At 44.2% G+C, this 16136-nt stretch overlaps 1 protein-coding gene across 1 annotated transcript; it reads left to right on the forward strand.

The window, feature by feature from the left end:
• Positions 1–197: 197 nt before the first annotated feature.
• Positions 198–6725, forward strand: LOC103363016 (glycerol-3-phosphate dehydrogenase 1-like protein). The gene is made up of 8 exons (XM_008289593.1): positions 198–598; positions 1010–1187; positions 1539–1679; positions 1847–1985; positions 2090–2202; positions 2277–2510; positions 2733–2839; positions 6139–6725. The coding sequence occupies exons 1-8, from the start codon at positions 399–401 to the stop codon at positions 6233–6235; spliced, it is 1209 nt and encodes a 402-aa protein (XP_008287815.1). The 5' UTR covers positions 198–398; the 3' UTR covers positions 6236–6725.
• The last annotated feature ends 9411 nt before the right edge of the window (positions 6726–16136 follow it).

The following is a 16136-nucleotide window of genomic DNA, read 5'->3' on the forward strand; positions in this document are numbered from 1 at the left end:
AATACCATCAATAAATCTGAATATGACATAATTATAAACATAGGGTCAATTGCTTAATTAATTACTGCAGAGCCCATTGGGAGCTTTTGTTTTGAAAAGCCATAAACCGGAAACGGGAGCCGCTAATAATCCAATCCAGCTTGACGACGGTGGCTCAGGAAGACAACGTGGCTGGCGGGGTCCCAATACACTTCCAGGCATTATTTCATAGGTCCATAAACGGCCGCTCTATCATCACCACTGCATAAATCAAGCTGCCTTTCTTGTTTTTTTACACCCCCGGCGTCCATTCGGCTACAGAGGAGAAGCTCGCCAGCGGACTCCCAACCTCACAAATACGTGCGAACATGTCAAAGTATTAGAAATGTGTTGCAGCGCTCGTCCGTCGCCATTTATATATGATTTTCACGTTAGCAAAAGCAAGAGGTGTAACCGCGGCGGTGCAGGGGCGGGCTGAGTCGCTCCTAGCAGTGCACAGGGCGTGTAAGGAAGTTCTTACCAAGCAGAGGAGAACAACAGGCTCCACGGCGGCACCGAGAGGATTTAGCGTTTGCAAAATGCCCGGAAAGAAAGTCTGCATCGTTGGTTCTGGAAACTGGTAACTTTGCATTTGGTGTTTCTTTTTGATTGCCTGCTTCACAAACAGCAGCTGGCTCATTGTTGCAGGGAGCGTTGATGTGGATGCAGGGCTAGCAAACCTCCTGTGCTCATAATGTAGTGTAGCTTGGTTTTTATTTTACTTACAGCATGAGGGAAAAAAAGGGGAACTAATGCAGCTGCTGTGTGAGGAACAAGATGCAACATGAGCATGCTCATTTTTCCCACCTTAGATTGGAATGAAAGTCTTCATGAGTCATAAAGGCTGCATTTAATCCCCTCTGTTACCACGGTTACAAGCTTTTATTTACACTATACCTGTGTTTTCTATGGGATCCACTCCTCTGCTTCAGTATTCTCCACGCAAGACCACATCTAACGCTTGGCTTCTCCTCTTCCTCGCTGCCTCCAGGGGTTCCTCGATTGCCAAAATCGTCGGACACAATGTCAAGGGATCCAACCGCTTCGACCCGATGGTCAACATGTGGGTCTACGAAGAGATGATCAACGGCAGGAAGCTCACCGAGATCATCAACACGGAGCACGAGAACGTCAAGTATCTGCCGGGCCACAAGCTGCCCAAGAACGTGGTGGGTGCTCCCAAGTCTTGTCTCTAGATGTTGTGCAACTAAGTTGTACAGTGAGACATTACGCTGATAAGAAAACTTAACTTTGACCCACATGTCTGGCGTGTCTTCTACTTTATCTGCGTCACCAGATAAGAGCTTCATTCGGCCTCTAATGAGTTGTAAAACAGCTGATTACTTAACAATCCAGAGAGAAAGAATCGTCAGTGTGGGATAGAGCTGATAGATTCCATGCTGCATGCTCTGCTGGACCAGTTACATGATGGCAGCTTTTCTTCATTTGCACCAGCGCATCTGTGCATTGGTCAGGCTCTAGTATATAAACCATAAATTCTGTTCTCAACGCCTCACTAGGTGGCCGTTCCAGACGTCACAGACGCCATGAAGGGAGCCAAGATCCTCATCTTTGTGATCCCGCACCAGTTCATCAGCAAGCTCTGCGATCAGATGAAACCTCACATCACAGAGGGAACCATCGGGATATCGCTCATCAAAGTAAGGTCCCGTGATGAACCCTCAGGTTCTGTGACAGTAAAAAGAGGAACCTGTCAGCTGGCTTCATATTTTTCGTGTAATCATGAGATGTTTTTGTTGGGCAACACAGTCTGTCTAGACTATGAATTTAAATTTAGCACAAAGACTGATTGACTATCGTCGCCCAGGGAATCGATGAGGGACCAGAAGGACTGACGCTCATCTCAGACATCATCCGAGAGAAGCTGGAGATCGAGGTCAGCGTCCTGATGGGGGCGAACATCGCCAGCGAGGTGGCGGATGAGAAGTTCTGCGAAACCACCATCGGTCAGACGTGTTTTTATATTTAAATGCACATGCACTGTTGTTGCAAAGGAGGAGAGCTGAGTGATGCTCTGTGTGTAATTTGTAATAAACTGCATTTAATACAGGAGCAAAAAATGAAGCAAACGGCCTCATCTTCAAAGAGCTGCTGCAGACCCCCAACTTCCGCATCAATGTCGTGCAGGAGAGCGACACAGTAGAGCTGTGTGGAGCCTTAAAGGTGAACAACAGCTCATAGATTTGAGTATTTACTCTGCATTGATACAGACGTTCTAAGTACTGTTTTGTCGTCAGAATATCGTGGCGGTAGGCGCCGGGTTCTGCGACGGACTCGGCTGTGGCGACAACACCAAGGCGGCGGTGATCAGGCTGGGTCTGATGGAAATGATCGCCTTCGCTCGGTTGTTCTGCAAAGGCCAGGTGAACTCCACCACCTTCCTGGAGAGCTGCGGCGTGGCCGACCTCATCACCACCTGCTACGGAGGACGGAACCGCAAAGTGGCGGAGGCCTTCGTCAGAACGTCCAAGGTGAGAAGAAATAAGTGAATGGTACATGATGGACTGTTAAACACTCTGGTGCATATAGAGGAGCTATGCTGTCCACACATATAACTTTCATGTAACATATTTGACTAAAAAAAGACATTTTGAATAACGTTGGTGTCTTAAGTGCACCTGTTACACAACAGCATATGAGGAAACAGAAGCTGTATAGAGCATGTTGCGTAGCTTATGATTCTCTTTCTTCAGTCCATCGTTGAGCTGGAGGCAGAAATGCTCAACGGCCAGAAGCTTCAGGGTCCGCAGACCTCAGCAGAAGTCTACAAGATCCTCCAAAAGAAGGACATGGTCAACAAGTGAGTCCACAGTTTGAACACAGTTGCTTTCGACTTTCGACTCGAATTTTCCAACATGACGTACATCTTTTTTTCATTTAAACATCTGTCACAGTCAGATTTAACATGAGGTTGATGGTTTAAAACAAGAACCATGAAAGTTCTGATACCCACCAGAGGAGGCATTATTACGAAAACAGCGTCAGCAATTGCAAAATGTATAATTTCATGAAGAAGTTAATGAGTAACACAAAATAGTGATTTCAAATTTGGTTATTTTTTTACTATACAATCACTTTTAAAGCTCCAACACACAACCAACAATATAATCATCACATTTGAACAGTTTAGATAATAAAGGAAAACAACAATCAAACGGTAATGGAGCCCTGTGTTATTTTAATATTGCCTCAGGCTGTTTTGAAAGCAGACAAACAGATAGAATCGATCTATGCCCGGCATTTCAAGAGACAGATACGTCCAGTTCAGAGCAGATCCACCTCCATTCTGTCTTAATCAATACCCAACTCCAGCCCTTCGTTTTCTCCGCTGGCTCGCCTCGCTGGCATTTTCCCTACTGGACTTCCCACATGCTTGAGATTTCACTCCGTTTGGTTTTAACCTACTTCTGTAAAACCACTCACCGTACCGGTTCTTCAACATTCAGCCTCTGCCCGGCTCGACACCCCCTTGAATATGTTACCTCAGCCTCGCCTCTCTTCTCTATTTATCTGGTCTTTCTATCGAAGCTCGCTCCAGCATGCTGCTCCAAAGACGTCAAAACAATAAGTGGTGTTGAGCAAGCAGGTGTGGCAGGAGTGCTAAGGGCAGAACTATGCAGTGGTTTTCTATGGTGGGTAAAAATAATCCTCAGTGATTCCAGGTGAAAGTTGTTGTGTTTTTAATCCACATTACCCATAATTCACTAGAAGATTAACAGATTGGACAAAAAGTCAGGAACTGGGAAGTATTTTTATTATTTTGAGGGTTATATGGTCTTGAAACCAGCAAGGGGGTAAAATTGACCCCTTGGCAGCTCGAGTAGACCTGCAGTGGGACGGCCTTTAAGAGAAATCTGATGTTAGCTGCAGGTGACACGGTGGGTGAAATCTGTGGCAGCAGGTAGCGACAAGTATGCAGCACTCAGACAGTCGTTATCCATCCCTCATTGTGGAAACAGAAACCTGTATTAGAGAAAATCTGCTGTAAAGATGCAGTGAAGAGCAATGGAAACAGATTTGCCTGCGAGCAGGGACAAGCTGCTTCAAACTGGGTAATGTTTTTAACCTGGAGGTTTCTATGCCAGAGTCCTGCTGCAGGTTTGAACATTTCCAAGGTTTAACTGTCAGACTTAAATAGCAAGAGAAGTTTGCTCTAAATTGTTTTGAAAAAATGAGCATAAATAGGCAAAACAATAAATGAATCTGATCATTTTCTTGTAGACTGCTCACCAGTTCTTTTTCACATTATAGCCTGTAGACCAGAGATCTCCAGCTCTGGTCCTCGTGAGCTACTGTCCTGCAGGTTTTAGGCGTTTCTGTACTGCAACACACCTCACTCAAATTAATGGATCATTAACAGACTTGTGCAGAACTTGACAACGAGCTGTTGGAGATCCATTAATATGAGTCAGATGTGTTGCAGTACGGAAACGCCTTAAACCTGCAGAACAGTGGTTCACAAAGACCAGAGTTGGAGATCCTTGCTGTAGACCAGGGGTGTCCAATCCTGGTCCTGGAGGGCCACAATCCTGCAAGTTTTAGATGTTTCCTTCTTCCAACACACCTGATTCAAATGATCAGGATGGTTATCAGGCTTCTGCAGAGCTTGATGATGAGCTGATCATTTGAATCAGGTGTGTTGGAAGAAGGAAACATCTAAAACATGCAGGATTGCGGCCCTCGAGGACCGGATGTCGACACCACTGGTCTAAATAAATGAGGAAAAGGAAAAGATGGAGGAGGAGGAAGGAGCAAGATCCAACTAGAGGTCCACGATTGACTGTTGATTGAAGTAAATTAGAGTACAGTTCCTTTTGATTAAGGTAGGCTGCATGGATCGGTCCATTTTGTGCAGAAGAAGAGTCAAATGATGCCTCAAATGGCTTTTTTTTCTCACTGAATCTGTTGAACAAAACCTGGTTAAGACAGGTATTTGTCATGATACCCAGTCTATTAATGCTTTGAAACCCAAAACCTGCCGAAGGGTCTGGAACTCATATTATGTTTTTAAAAAATTGCCAAATTTACATCATTATTTCGAGCCAGAAACTGTAAAAGCAGAAAGAATTGTGTGTTTTCCAGCCCGACCAAATCTTGAGCTTGAAATTGTGATATTCTGGTAAAACCACTGTGCTGCGTATCTCATGTCTGGTTTGAAAATTTGCCAAAAAAAAGCCCATCTCAAGTTGCCAGATGCCGTAACAACTGAGAAGCCATGACTCAGCTGTCGACGACAGTTACATGACAGAAATTCAGGGACTTTTTGACTGAACAGGGTTGAAATGCAGGCTGTGTTTAGAGCAGGCAGGAGACAAGTATGGAAACACATTAGAAATGTAAGTCTTAAATATCTATACAGTATAGAGTTACCATTTCTTTCCAGTAGTTTTTTTTATTTTATTGTTAATGGTATTATAGCTGTGATGCTGCCCAAAAGACTGAGTTCTTTCTCTTTGTAGTCATGTTTGGGCTGTTTAGATATGGGTGCAGGACTTTGTATTGCAGCCAAAAATGAACCCACAGTGAGTAAAAATGTGACAACAGAGGTAAAAAAAACATGGATTGGGGTTTAGAAGGTGAAGTCAAATCAAATGCCAGAATGAATTCAACTTTGAACATTCAGGAGAAAAACTACGGAAACTTTCGGCACGATCAGAAGCCTCCATTCTAAATTAAATCAAACAGAATTGTTGGCATTACTGATGTTTTTATTGATTGGGATGGAATGGAAACTACAATGTACACAGCTACAGTTTACACACACGTTGCCTGATGGAGCATTTATTACTGCAGAGGAGACAGACTGATTTTTAGTACAGCCTGTCTTGGATAATAAACTATATTAAAGCTATAATCTCTTTACAATGGAACAACTTGTTTGTTCCTGTGTGGCGCATGGTGACATGTAATTCCCAGCGCTGGTCTGCCCACCTGCAGCCCGCACAGAGCTCTAATTAGAGGTGAAAACTCCCGCGGTCAAAACTCAATTTGTGCCACCGCGGAGTCTCTCAACAAGTTGACCTTTCTGTCCTTGATCCGTGGACAGTTAATTTCCAGCGTCCTCAAATAAACACCGAGTCTGTTTGCTTCTCTTTCCAGGTTTCCTTTGTTCGCGGCGGTCTACCAGATCTGCTTCGAGGGCAAGGAAGTGAAAGAGTTCATCACCTGCCTACAGAACCACCCGGAGCACATGTGAACGCCTGCTGCTCCTCCACTACCCGGTTACTACCACTAGAGGGTAAAAGAGATTCACCAGAGAGAAACGCACAATACAGCTAAACCAACACAACCCAGGACACTTTTACTTAGGATTATTTTGTACTCGTGACATTTCGTAACAGAAGCTGCACTCTTATTGTCTAAGCGTTTGACAGCGTTTTTACTAATCTTTTGCTCGTGTTTTGTTAAATGTTCTGTACTATCCAGCGGTCTTGGGAACATTCTAAATATTAAATGACACTCGATAAGCTGTAAATCAGATCAGTTTCAGGGGTTTAAGATATCTTCTAATACTGACCACTCCACTTGTATTCTTGCCAAAAGTGTCCTCATTTTTGTCTACTCACATTTCACTATATGATGTGTGTTTGTAATCTCGAAATTGCAACTAAAAATCTTCTCTTTTTGTTTTATCTTTGTGTGGAGTTGTTGTTTTTTTCAATAAATCAATATATTAGACATTAAAAGCTTTTATTTGTTCCATGTTTGACAAACAAAATCAATCCAGAAAGTTGTGACATATCGGCGTTTCGTTAGTATGAACTTTAATATTTCGCCACAAGGGGGCGCACCGATCCCGTTTTCGGTCATGATTGATGTAGGATGAAGACGACACATTGCCACAAACAGTTACGAGATGCTGCCGGTTCTGTTCTCCAACCTGTCTTCCACCCGTCAGTTCACTGAAATGGGAAGCGACTCCGAGAAGCCGTGTGATTGAGTTGTGCGTCGGATCCCACAGTCGGCCTGTGGCGGCCGAGACCGATTCCCACGAGGGCCGCGGTAACTCGGTATGAGAAAGCGGATTAAAGAACAAACGGCGTCCTTGTCCCTCCATCTCAAACCATGTTACAAGTCAGACTGATGGAACCTTTGATACTCCACCAAGTGTCTGTCTCCATCTGTCTCCCATCACCGTTTCGCTGTCCGCCTCTTTATGTCTGAACCCGTCCTTCTCACATTTTTTTTTTCTGTACTTGCAGCCTTAAAATATACAAAGTAAAAGTGCGTATGTAAATGCAAACAAATACAAAAGTTTGCATGTAAAAGATGGATGTCGCAGTCTGAAAAGTGAAGCCAATGCAGAAATGAGTTTACCTGCATTCTTTCTAACAGCCAGCAGGGGGCGACTCCTCTGGTTGCAAACAGAAGTCAGATTGTATAGAAGTCGATGACAAAATGATCCTCGATTTATTCCCTCAGTAAGCATTTCCCTAATGACTTAAAGATTTCAGTTGATGGTTTTAGGTCTCCTTCAATACAGCATGATGGTAATTTTGTAAATTTCAGTCCCGCGTGAAGCCAAATCGTCCCGTGTGCAGGCATTTGGTCATCAAGGAAATGAACGCAAAGATAATGAAACTCCTAAAAATTCATCGTTGTCGATCAAAATGATATGTTAGACTTTAAAAACAACCCCCAATACCTTCAAATGCTTCACTGTAAGTATATACCATTGCTTCTCTTAGACTGTGTGGATCTAAAAGCTCCCTGAATCGTCTTTTTTTTTTTTTGTGAGACTTTCATTGATTAACTTCAAGGTGGAAATGCTCAGCCATGATAGTAACGGTCTAGTTGGCTCATGATGTGTCTTCCAACATATAAAAAAAATGAATTTGGCAGGTACAGAAATGATCTTTACAAAAGGAGTCTAATAAAGATCGGTCGATGCATCACCAAAGTCTATCAGGTTATCATTTTGTAAGAATAAACTACACACAGTTGCTGCCCCAGTTTAACAATGTCCCTCTTTTGCACCTCTCTTTGTAGGGTTTGCTTGGTCCTAAATGAGCTTAGAGCCTGCTTTTAAACCAACATGCAATACCTGCCCCCTCTTCAACTGTATCACCATCAAAAGGGTTCATCGGAAAGCTCAGGCAGGGTTCTAGAGGAGAGCTTCCCATGGGAGAGCTGGTTCTCGCAGGTGGATGTCCCGTGCAGTGAGATAAGACAGATCGTCTCATCCCCCGAACAGCAACTGTCATCGGTGTTTTTTCTTTAGGGAGCCCTGAAACCCTTGTGGTGATTTGACACAAGCCCAGATTCTCTGTTTCAAAGCAAAGGCCCACCTTCGGATGAGAGCTTGAAAGAGGAGCTTAATCACCACGGTAACTTGTCTGTTCCACACACACATACACACACTGTCCTGAAAGTAAGAGGCCCATTGGACAGCGGAGGATAACCGCATAACAACATGGATTGAGGTCAGTGTTGTTTGTGATTTACATGTACTTTTCTGCCTCGTAGCCTCGTATATGAGTTGTCTTTTAAGCTGCGCCGAAAAATGTTAATCACGAAGTGGGCCACGGTAGAGAAAGACCATCTGATCGTCGCTAAACCCTGCGTGTTTGGAGTCACCTCGGTGCCCGGCGACCGAACAAAGGTCCATCCGTCAAGACGACTTGAGGTCAGCCTCTGTCCAAAGTGAAGAAATGTAACTGTCAGCGCCTCCGAAGCCGGCTGATTAACGCGCTGTGTGTCTTTAGTTTATCTTGATGTGGAAGGTGAAATGTAAAAACGGCAATTTGTGGTTTTAGTGGGAGTCGCGTGCTCGAGTTAAATTACAAAGGGTGGACTTTCAACAGCCATAAAGGAGTAAGAGGAAAGAGTTTAGAGCAACACAAAACAAAATCCCCTTCACCTCCTTTGTAAGGATGGAGTAATCAGAGATTTATTTAGCAAGAATGCAAAAAAAAAAGCTTGGATGTGACAAAGTTAGCAACTAGAGAGTACACATTTGGCAGCAAGGAGGTGGTGGAGACCAAAACAGAGCTAAAAAATGAGAGAATATCAGACTTAAATCCATCAAGAGGATAGAATCATGAAATTAATTTCCTCTATATAGTCCAAATAGTGTTGAACTAACCCTTCGCATACCCACCATTAAGGCAAAACTCATCTGTGGGAAAAATAAAGTAGCTCCACTACGCTAATGTCGATTTAATCTCTGTTACAGATTCGCGTTTTCTGCTTGATATCTATTCAAAAACATATTAAGACACTCTTCAGCACATTCCGCGCCGAGCACAGATCTGATTTATGAGGTGTAGCGAGAATGGGGCTGTTACTCACAGTTGGCTTATCGCACCTGTGTCTCGGTTGCAGATGAAAACTTCTCCCCTGAGCACTCCGGGGCTTTAATTATTTTTTTTTAAATATCTGGGCCACCCCAGGCCAGACCACATGATTCACGCCTTTAGATTTATGGCACCCAGAGAAGCTTTGCGTCAGCGCGAAACCTCACACGTAGGCTAATAGATAACTCACAATATCACCTCGAGGCAAACAAACCTTGGCGCTTGTATTGTGTGTATACTGTTTTTTGCTCATATTTTATATGTAAATCCACCCTTGAGAGAGTGAGAGCCTATCCTACATCCTAAACTAATTACAGGCCGCCGATCTCGTCAGCTGTCACCGCCACACTCTTTTTACATGTCAATGACAGCCAAATGGGACCTCATATCCTTCCTCCAGTTCGTACAATGCTCTCATTGAAAACATAAGTGGTGGAAAGAAAACCCAGAACAGAGAACGGCGAAGGATGCCACTCCTCGTCCCAGCTGGCGCGAGCTCAATGGCAAAGGGCAGCGAGTCTCGTCCGTGAAATAACAAACCACTCCCACTCCTCTCCTCAAATCCTCCTCCTCATCCTTCACCTCTGCCCGGCCCGTCTTCATCATCGCCTCGGCCTAATCTGGACACGTTCGCGGGGACACGCACTCTCTTTTGTGTCCGCCGGCGCTCTGAAGAGGGGGAGAAAAGAGGGTGTGCGAGTCGGGGAGAAAAGAAAAGGAGGGTTGGAGGGGGGAAGGCAGCGGTGCCGGTGGTTGCTTCGATTTGTCTTTTGCTTGTGCGGTCTTTGGGGGGGGAGAGAGAAGTTGGCAGGAAGCCTGGCTGTGGCACTGCATACAAACACTGGGGGAAAACACAAGGGCTGTTTGTGTAGGTTTGTTTGACTCTCCCATCCTCTTACCTCAGGCGGGGTGGAAAAAATTGCGCGAGACAGCCATAAGATACGCTCCCTCTCAGCCATCGATCCCTCAAGAGGAGGACGAGACGAATAAATGCACGTCGGGAAATGACCGACCGTAATTCAATGAGATTAATTCAATTGTTGCAGTAAAGACTTGGCAGGAGCCCCGGCCTTGTTTGCTGCTTCAAAAAGGCCCTTTGATTAAATATGAGATGCCATCAGGCTTTACGTGAATCCACAGAAAGCAGCAGGAGAGAAACCGCAATCTATCACTACAGTCTGACCAGACAAAGAGCTGACACAGTCAAAGCTGTATAACGTCTCCTTGGGTTTTCTTCCCTTATTCTGCTTCAATCCCCCGTTCATCTAAATCTCCTTAGCTTGATCTCCTGTGGACTTAGAGTAGCTGACATCAGCGCTCGCGTAACAGCTCCGTCTGATTTGTGGAAGTTGAAATCTTTACCGTATGTGCTGCGCTCGTCTCTCTCGGGCCCACGCTTACATGCATGTGAAGATGCTGTTGATGTGAAAGCGGGACATTACCGGGCTCCCAGTGCAGCCGCAAATAACGCTGAAGTTTCATACCGACATGTCAGTGCCGACTTTGTCCACGCACAAAGCCACTTCCTGCTTCTCACGGGGGAGTCGAACCGGCTGCCTCCACCTAACCCCACCGGATTCAATATGTTTTGCAGCGTTTTGTAAATTGAGCCAATTTGCTTCTCGCATGGTGTTGTATCTTTTAAAGACGTCAAAAGCAAAGATCAGCTTTGTTTTCCGTCTCCTGCCTCGCGGCGTTGGACCTCTGGGATCGTCTGGTGTTTCAATTACGGATGTAGCCTCACATTCGCACTGATAGGGGGACAGTCGGCGCAGGTACACCCCCGAAAGGAGCTGTAAGCGTTGCAGCACGCCGCTGAGCTGACTGCTTTATGATCGCTCTGGTCTCAACCGCAATTGCTGCTAGTGATCCGAAGGGAAGCATTGTGGTTGAATGAGAAAGCGGCCGAACGTGTCTGGGAAAAGACAGGCAGATAATGAAATAGGTGTTTATTTCACGAAGTCTGTCTCACCGACATAATCGCATCTGTTGTTTTAGTGGCCGTCTGACCTTTTGAGCAGTCTGTTTTGCTGTATAAATAAAACTTTACAGCATCACAGAAGACATCCCAGCTCAGGGTGTGTTAACAGGGTGTGAGTCCACTCAATAAATCCAGGAGTGAAGATTTAGTGGCTCGTGGATGCTTTTTTTTTAGCGTGTAGCCTTGTCTTTTTATAGCCTGAGGTAGCTCGCTTAGCTCAGCACTCAAGTCATATTTACATGTTATTAAGTAGTGTTTTATAGTGTTAATCCATCATATAATGTGAATATAATGTGCTGTATTTACCTTAAGGTTTAAAGGGATCAAAGCAATCCACACATAGAGGACATATTTGCATCTTCAGTTGTTCTAAATCAAGAATTTACCCAGGGACCATTTCTTTCTACGCATCAGGAGCCTTGTTCATAAAGACACCTAATTCAGATAAGCCCTTGAATTGAATTCAGGCTGTAATGAACTTGATATCCCAGCTTCATGAACCTATTAACTACATTAATCCATCCTCTGTGGAAAAAAGGGGCCTGATCTCGGAGCAGTTTTAACAGATGAAGACTCTGCCTTACGCTTGCACACACATCATCTAGTTCCACTAAAAATGGCTTAATACGGCTGAAAGCAGTACACACAGTTCATTTAACTAATGCGAGGTTGGCAACGATTTCTCCGAACATTGAGCCGTCAGCGTCGAGGCCAGCCAGCAGTCTTACTGCACATGCTGTGGCTGAATCTCTCCATCTTCTGGATAAGTAAGCTTTCATTGAGATTTTTGGAATACAGTTTGACCTGGAACCAGTTTGTGCCCTCTTTGGTTGAACGCCAAAGGAATCTACTAGAAAATAAAACCATAGCTTTCACTACCTTACCAAGGATGTTTGAACCTTTTGAAATCGAAGCAATGTGCTCCTCCATCGTTTTCCCAGTGGGTCAAAGACGGTATGTCTTTCTTAAAGCTAGGAAAACCTAACAACACCTTCAACGAGTCTTCAAACTGCTTATAAATTACAGAGGCAGATTTTTAATCATCACCTCGAATGCATAGTTCTTGGGATTGCACGACTTCCTCGGTTGCTCGGAGTGAATGTTCCATACATGAGGAGGTGGTTCCTGTTTGGATGGGACTGTTAATGCGGACACAAATTTCTGGACTTCACCTGGATGTCTGCAGCAGAGTCCACAGAGACTGTTCAATTTATGCCTCGTGAACCCTAGTATACCTGCAGACACGCAAAGTATATCACTAACTGTCCTACTGGTGTCCTCTCATAGCAGTAAAGCCTTTATTCTCACTCCTTTGTGGTTGTAAACACAGCTAGCTGACGTGTTCTCGTCCACTTAAAAGTCCGCTCTGAGGATTCTCTTCCATGTTGGATGGCTCCTGCATGTTCCGCACACGGCTACCGTTTTACAATAGTCGCAAATTTCAGGCTGCACACGGAGCGGACTTGAGGAGATGACGAAATTTATGCCACATGCGCCCTTGCGGGGCCTCACAGATGTGGAAAGTATAACAGTGGGCTAAGCATTCCCCTTCCTACACCCATCCGTCTCCCCTTCCTCACCTATGTGTGTTTTACCATCTGTAATCCTAAAAGTGTGTGGATGGGGAGGTGGGATGATGGGGATTACAAATTGTTAACATCCGGATATAAGTAGGTGTCTTGAAAGTCTGTATCTTCTGTCCGTCAAGATACCGTTAAAACAAACGGCATCTTCGGAAGCATTTACTGCCACAAGTGAGAAGGAAAGCCTGCCTTCAAAGAGAGGCACCAAACAGGATAATCAGCCAAATAGGGTTAATGTTGCACACTTTTGGTCAATCGTACCTCAAAGGTTTTCATGATGAGCTGGAGAAAGAAAAGTCGAAGCTGGCTCGTTTTCCCTACCTCTGGGCACATGGCTAACGTTGGGTAACTGGAAAAAAAAACTACAAAAGCACACAAACCCTGAGGTACAATGCTGGAAATGTAGCAGGAAGGGATTTCAATGATCTGGCACTTTATTGGAAACGGGCTGATCGATTAAACTCAAGACCTGGATGTCTAGATTCTTACAAATTTAAGCTTTACAGATGCTACACTTGCGCTGGAGAAGTTTCTTATACCCAGCACAGGTTGCTAAACGAAAGCACCAGAGTTTCCTTCAGTCACTGCATGCATACTAAACGCTCTGACCCGTTTCCTTGCATCCTCTCATAGAATATATATGGCTTTCCTCTGCTCCTCGCCAATCGTTTCCTTAGTGCTCCTGCAGGGCTCTGACCTGTGACATGAAAGAGTGGGTACCTCTTGCCTGGAATGGATCCGGATGTGCCGCAGGTCAAGACGTATGTTCTTGGGATCATTAGCCATTAGCTCCCTGCTGCTCTCTCAAGGGCACCAACACACGTGCACGTCAATATATGTGCAAGGTTCTGACAGATTTTTGACTTTTTTTTTTTGCACTGGAGCTGCATGGAGGTAATACTTTTGTGCAAATTAAACTGAGCAGATTTATGCCCCAAAACCTGCTTTGACAGGGTTCCTGAGATGCCAGAACGATGAGCTGTGCTCCTTGACAATAAAAATAAGAGCTAAGGAGAATAGAAGTGTTTTTCTTTCCTCACTTCCAGATAAGAGCGTATCAGAGCGAGTGGAGGAGGACGATACGGGGGACGGGATGTGATTTAGGGAGGAGAGAGAGGATTTAAACTATGTTTTTTGATAAGACGAGCGCACGGGAGATGATTGCGAGTAATAAACAGCACCTGTCGGGTTTATTACCAACCAGTAAAGCTTTCAAACCCAGCGGCGTTTACAGCGTCACCAAAAAATGATTGATTTATTCTGTTACAGATATGCAGTGAGTGAATCCTTTAGAATTTTATATAATTCTGAATAAATGTGGCGTAAAACATCATCAGATATTTGTCCCAAAAGCAGAAGAAGAGAACCCGTGGGAAAAATATTGTCAAGGAAAAATATGCACTATTTAATTTCTGTGAGCGGCATAAGTATGCGAACCTCTTGTGCAGCAATAACTGTAACTAAATGTTTACAGCGACTGTTTGCATATTGACTTAAAAAGGAATGCTCCTCCGTACAGAACAGCTTCAAGTCCGGGATGTTTTGGTGGTTTCCTTACATGAACCGCTCGCTTCGGGTCATTCCACAATATTTCTGTTGGAATCCAGTCAGGACTTTGACTCGGCCTTTCCTAAACATTAACTTCTCATTTCTTAAAACGCTCATACAACAACTTGTGTGCTAAAGGTCGTCATCTCGCTGCGTGACCCACTTTCTCTCCGGATTTATTTCACGGAAAATATGTCCCTTCAGAATTTGTTGGTGGACTTCAGTGCTCCATACGGATTGCAAGCTGTCCTGGCCCAAATTATGATGCTACCGCCGCCGTGTTTGACAGAAGGGATGGGATTCTTATTGTGGGATGCCGTGTTTTTCTTTCTCCAAACAAAATGCTGCACAAAAACTTTTTATTTTGGTCTCATCCATCAGCACAACAGCAGCCTTCTTGGCTTGTCCGCATGATCTTGAGCAAACAGGCAGCAGTGTCTTTCTGGAGAGCAGCGTCTTTGTCCTCGTAGCCCACACCATTGTCGTTCAGTGTTTTTCCTCACTAAAGGAATCATGAACATTTGTGAGACAGGCTTTCAGTTGCTTAGAAATTACGCTGGGTTTCTTAGTGACCCTACACACTTTGCTGCGGGAGTTATTTTTGTTGGTCAGCCACTCCTGAGGAGGGTAACAATGCCCTTCCTGGATTTGTACACAATGTGTCTGACTGTGGATTTATGGAGTCCCGACTTCTTTAGAGGTGGTTTTGCAACATTTTCCAGCCTAGTGAGCATCAACAGGCTTTTTTTTTTTTTAATGTTGGGAGTTCCACAGAAATCCACTTTGTTCGTGCCGCGATACACTTTGACAAGTTGTTAAGATCAGACTTGGATAGGTCGCTGTGCTTTATCCCTCTGAGCCTCAAGCTGGTTCTGGGTGTTTTTGCACCTTCATGGCTAGAATTAGAAAGAACTCAAACATATCTACAACGATGAAGCCTTAAATCTTTTGGATTATTCATTTTAAATTTTTCCAAGGGCCCAATGGAACACTGGAAAACAAACTCTAGCTCTCCAAACCACACTTTTTGTGTTTTTATTGTGCCTCTATACTCTTCTCCTGTCTGCTCTGTTTAAGCACAGCCTGTAGTTCAACCCAGTTCAGCTGAAATTTATTTTTTTTGCAAGAGAGCTGAGTGCTTTGTGATTACACTGAGAGAAGATCTTTCATCTGTTAAGTTGAAACTGCTTAAATTTGAAATGGGACGTCGAGGTTAAAGAGATTTCAATGAAATGTCACAATTTGAATTCTTGTAGATTAATCGTAGCAACTGGACTTGATGAGTCCCTTGAAGACGTTCCACCTCTCATCCAAGAGACTTCATCAGTTCTGACTGACTAGTTGGGAGTTCCAGATATCCTCAAGGAGCCATTAACACCTGAGTTTCGAATGTTATTAACGGCTCCTTTAGGATATAAGCATCTGGAACTCCCAACTAGTCAGTCAGAACTGATGAAGCCTCTTGGATGAGAGGTGGAACGTCTTCAAACAAGTCCAGTTGCTGCGATTAACCTACGAGAATAACCAAGACCTGGAGAATCTTCACAGACACGTCACAATTTGAAGCTTACATATATTTTTTTCTTGGTAAAACTGCATCATACATGATCCAGGACCAACAGAAAGTAGAAAATTTGTGTTTTTTGTAGTTTCTTACTCTGATAAATGGTATCATTTTGGCATTTTTTG

This window comes from Stegastes partitus, unplaced genomic scaffold (genome assembly GCF_000690725.1).
Source record: "Stegastes partitus isolate 25-593 unplaced genomic scaffold, Stegastes_partitus-1.0.2 Scaffold624, whole genome shotgun sequence".
NCBI lineage: Eukaryota > Metazoa > Chordata > Actinopteri > Pomacentridae > Stegastes > Stegastes partitus.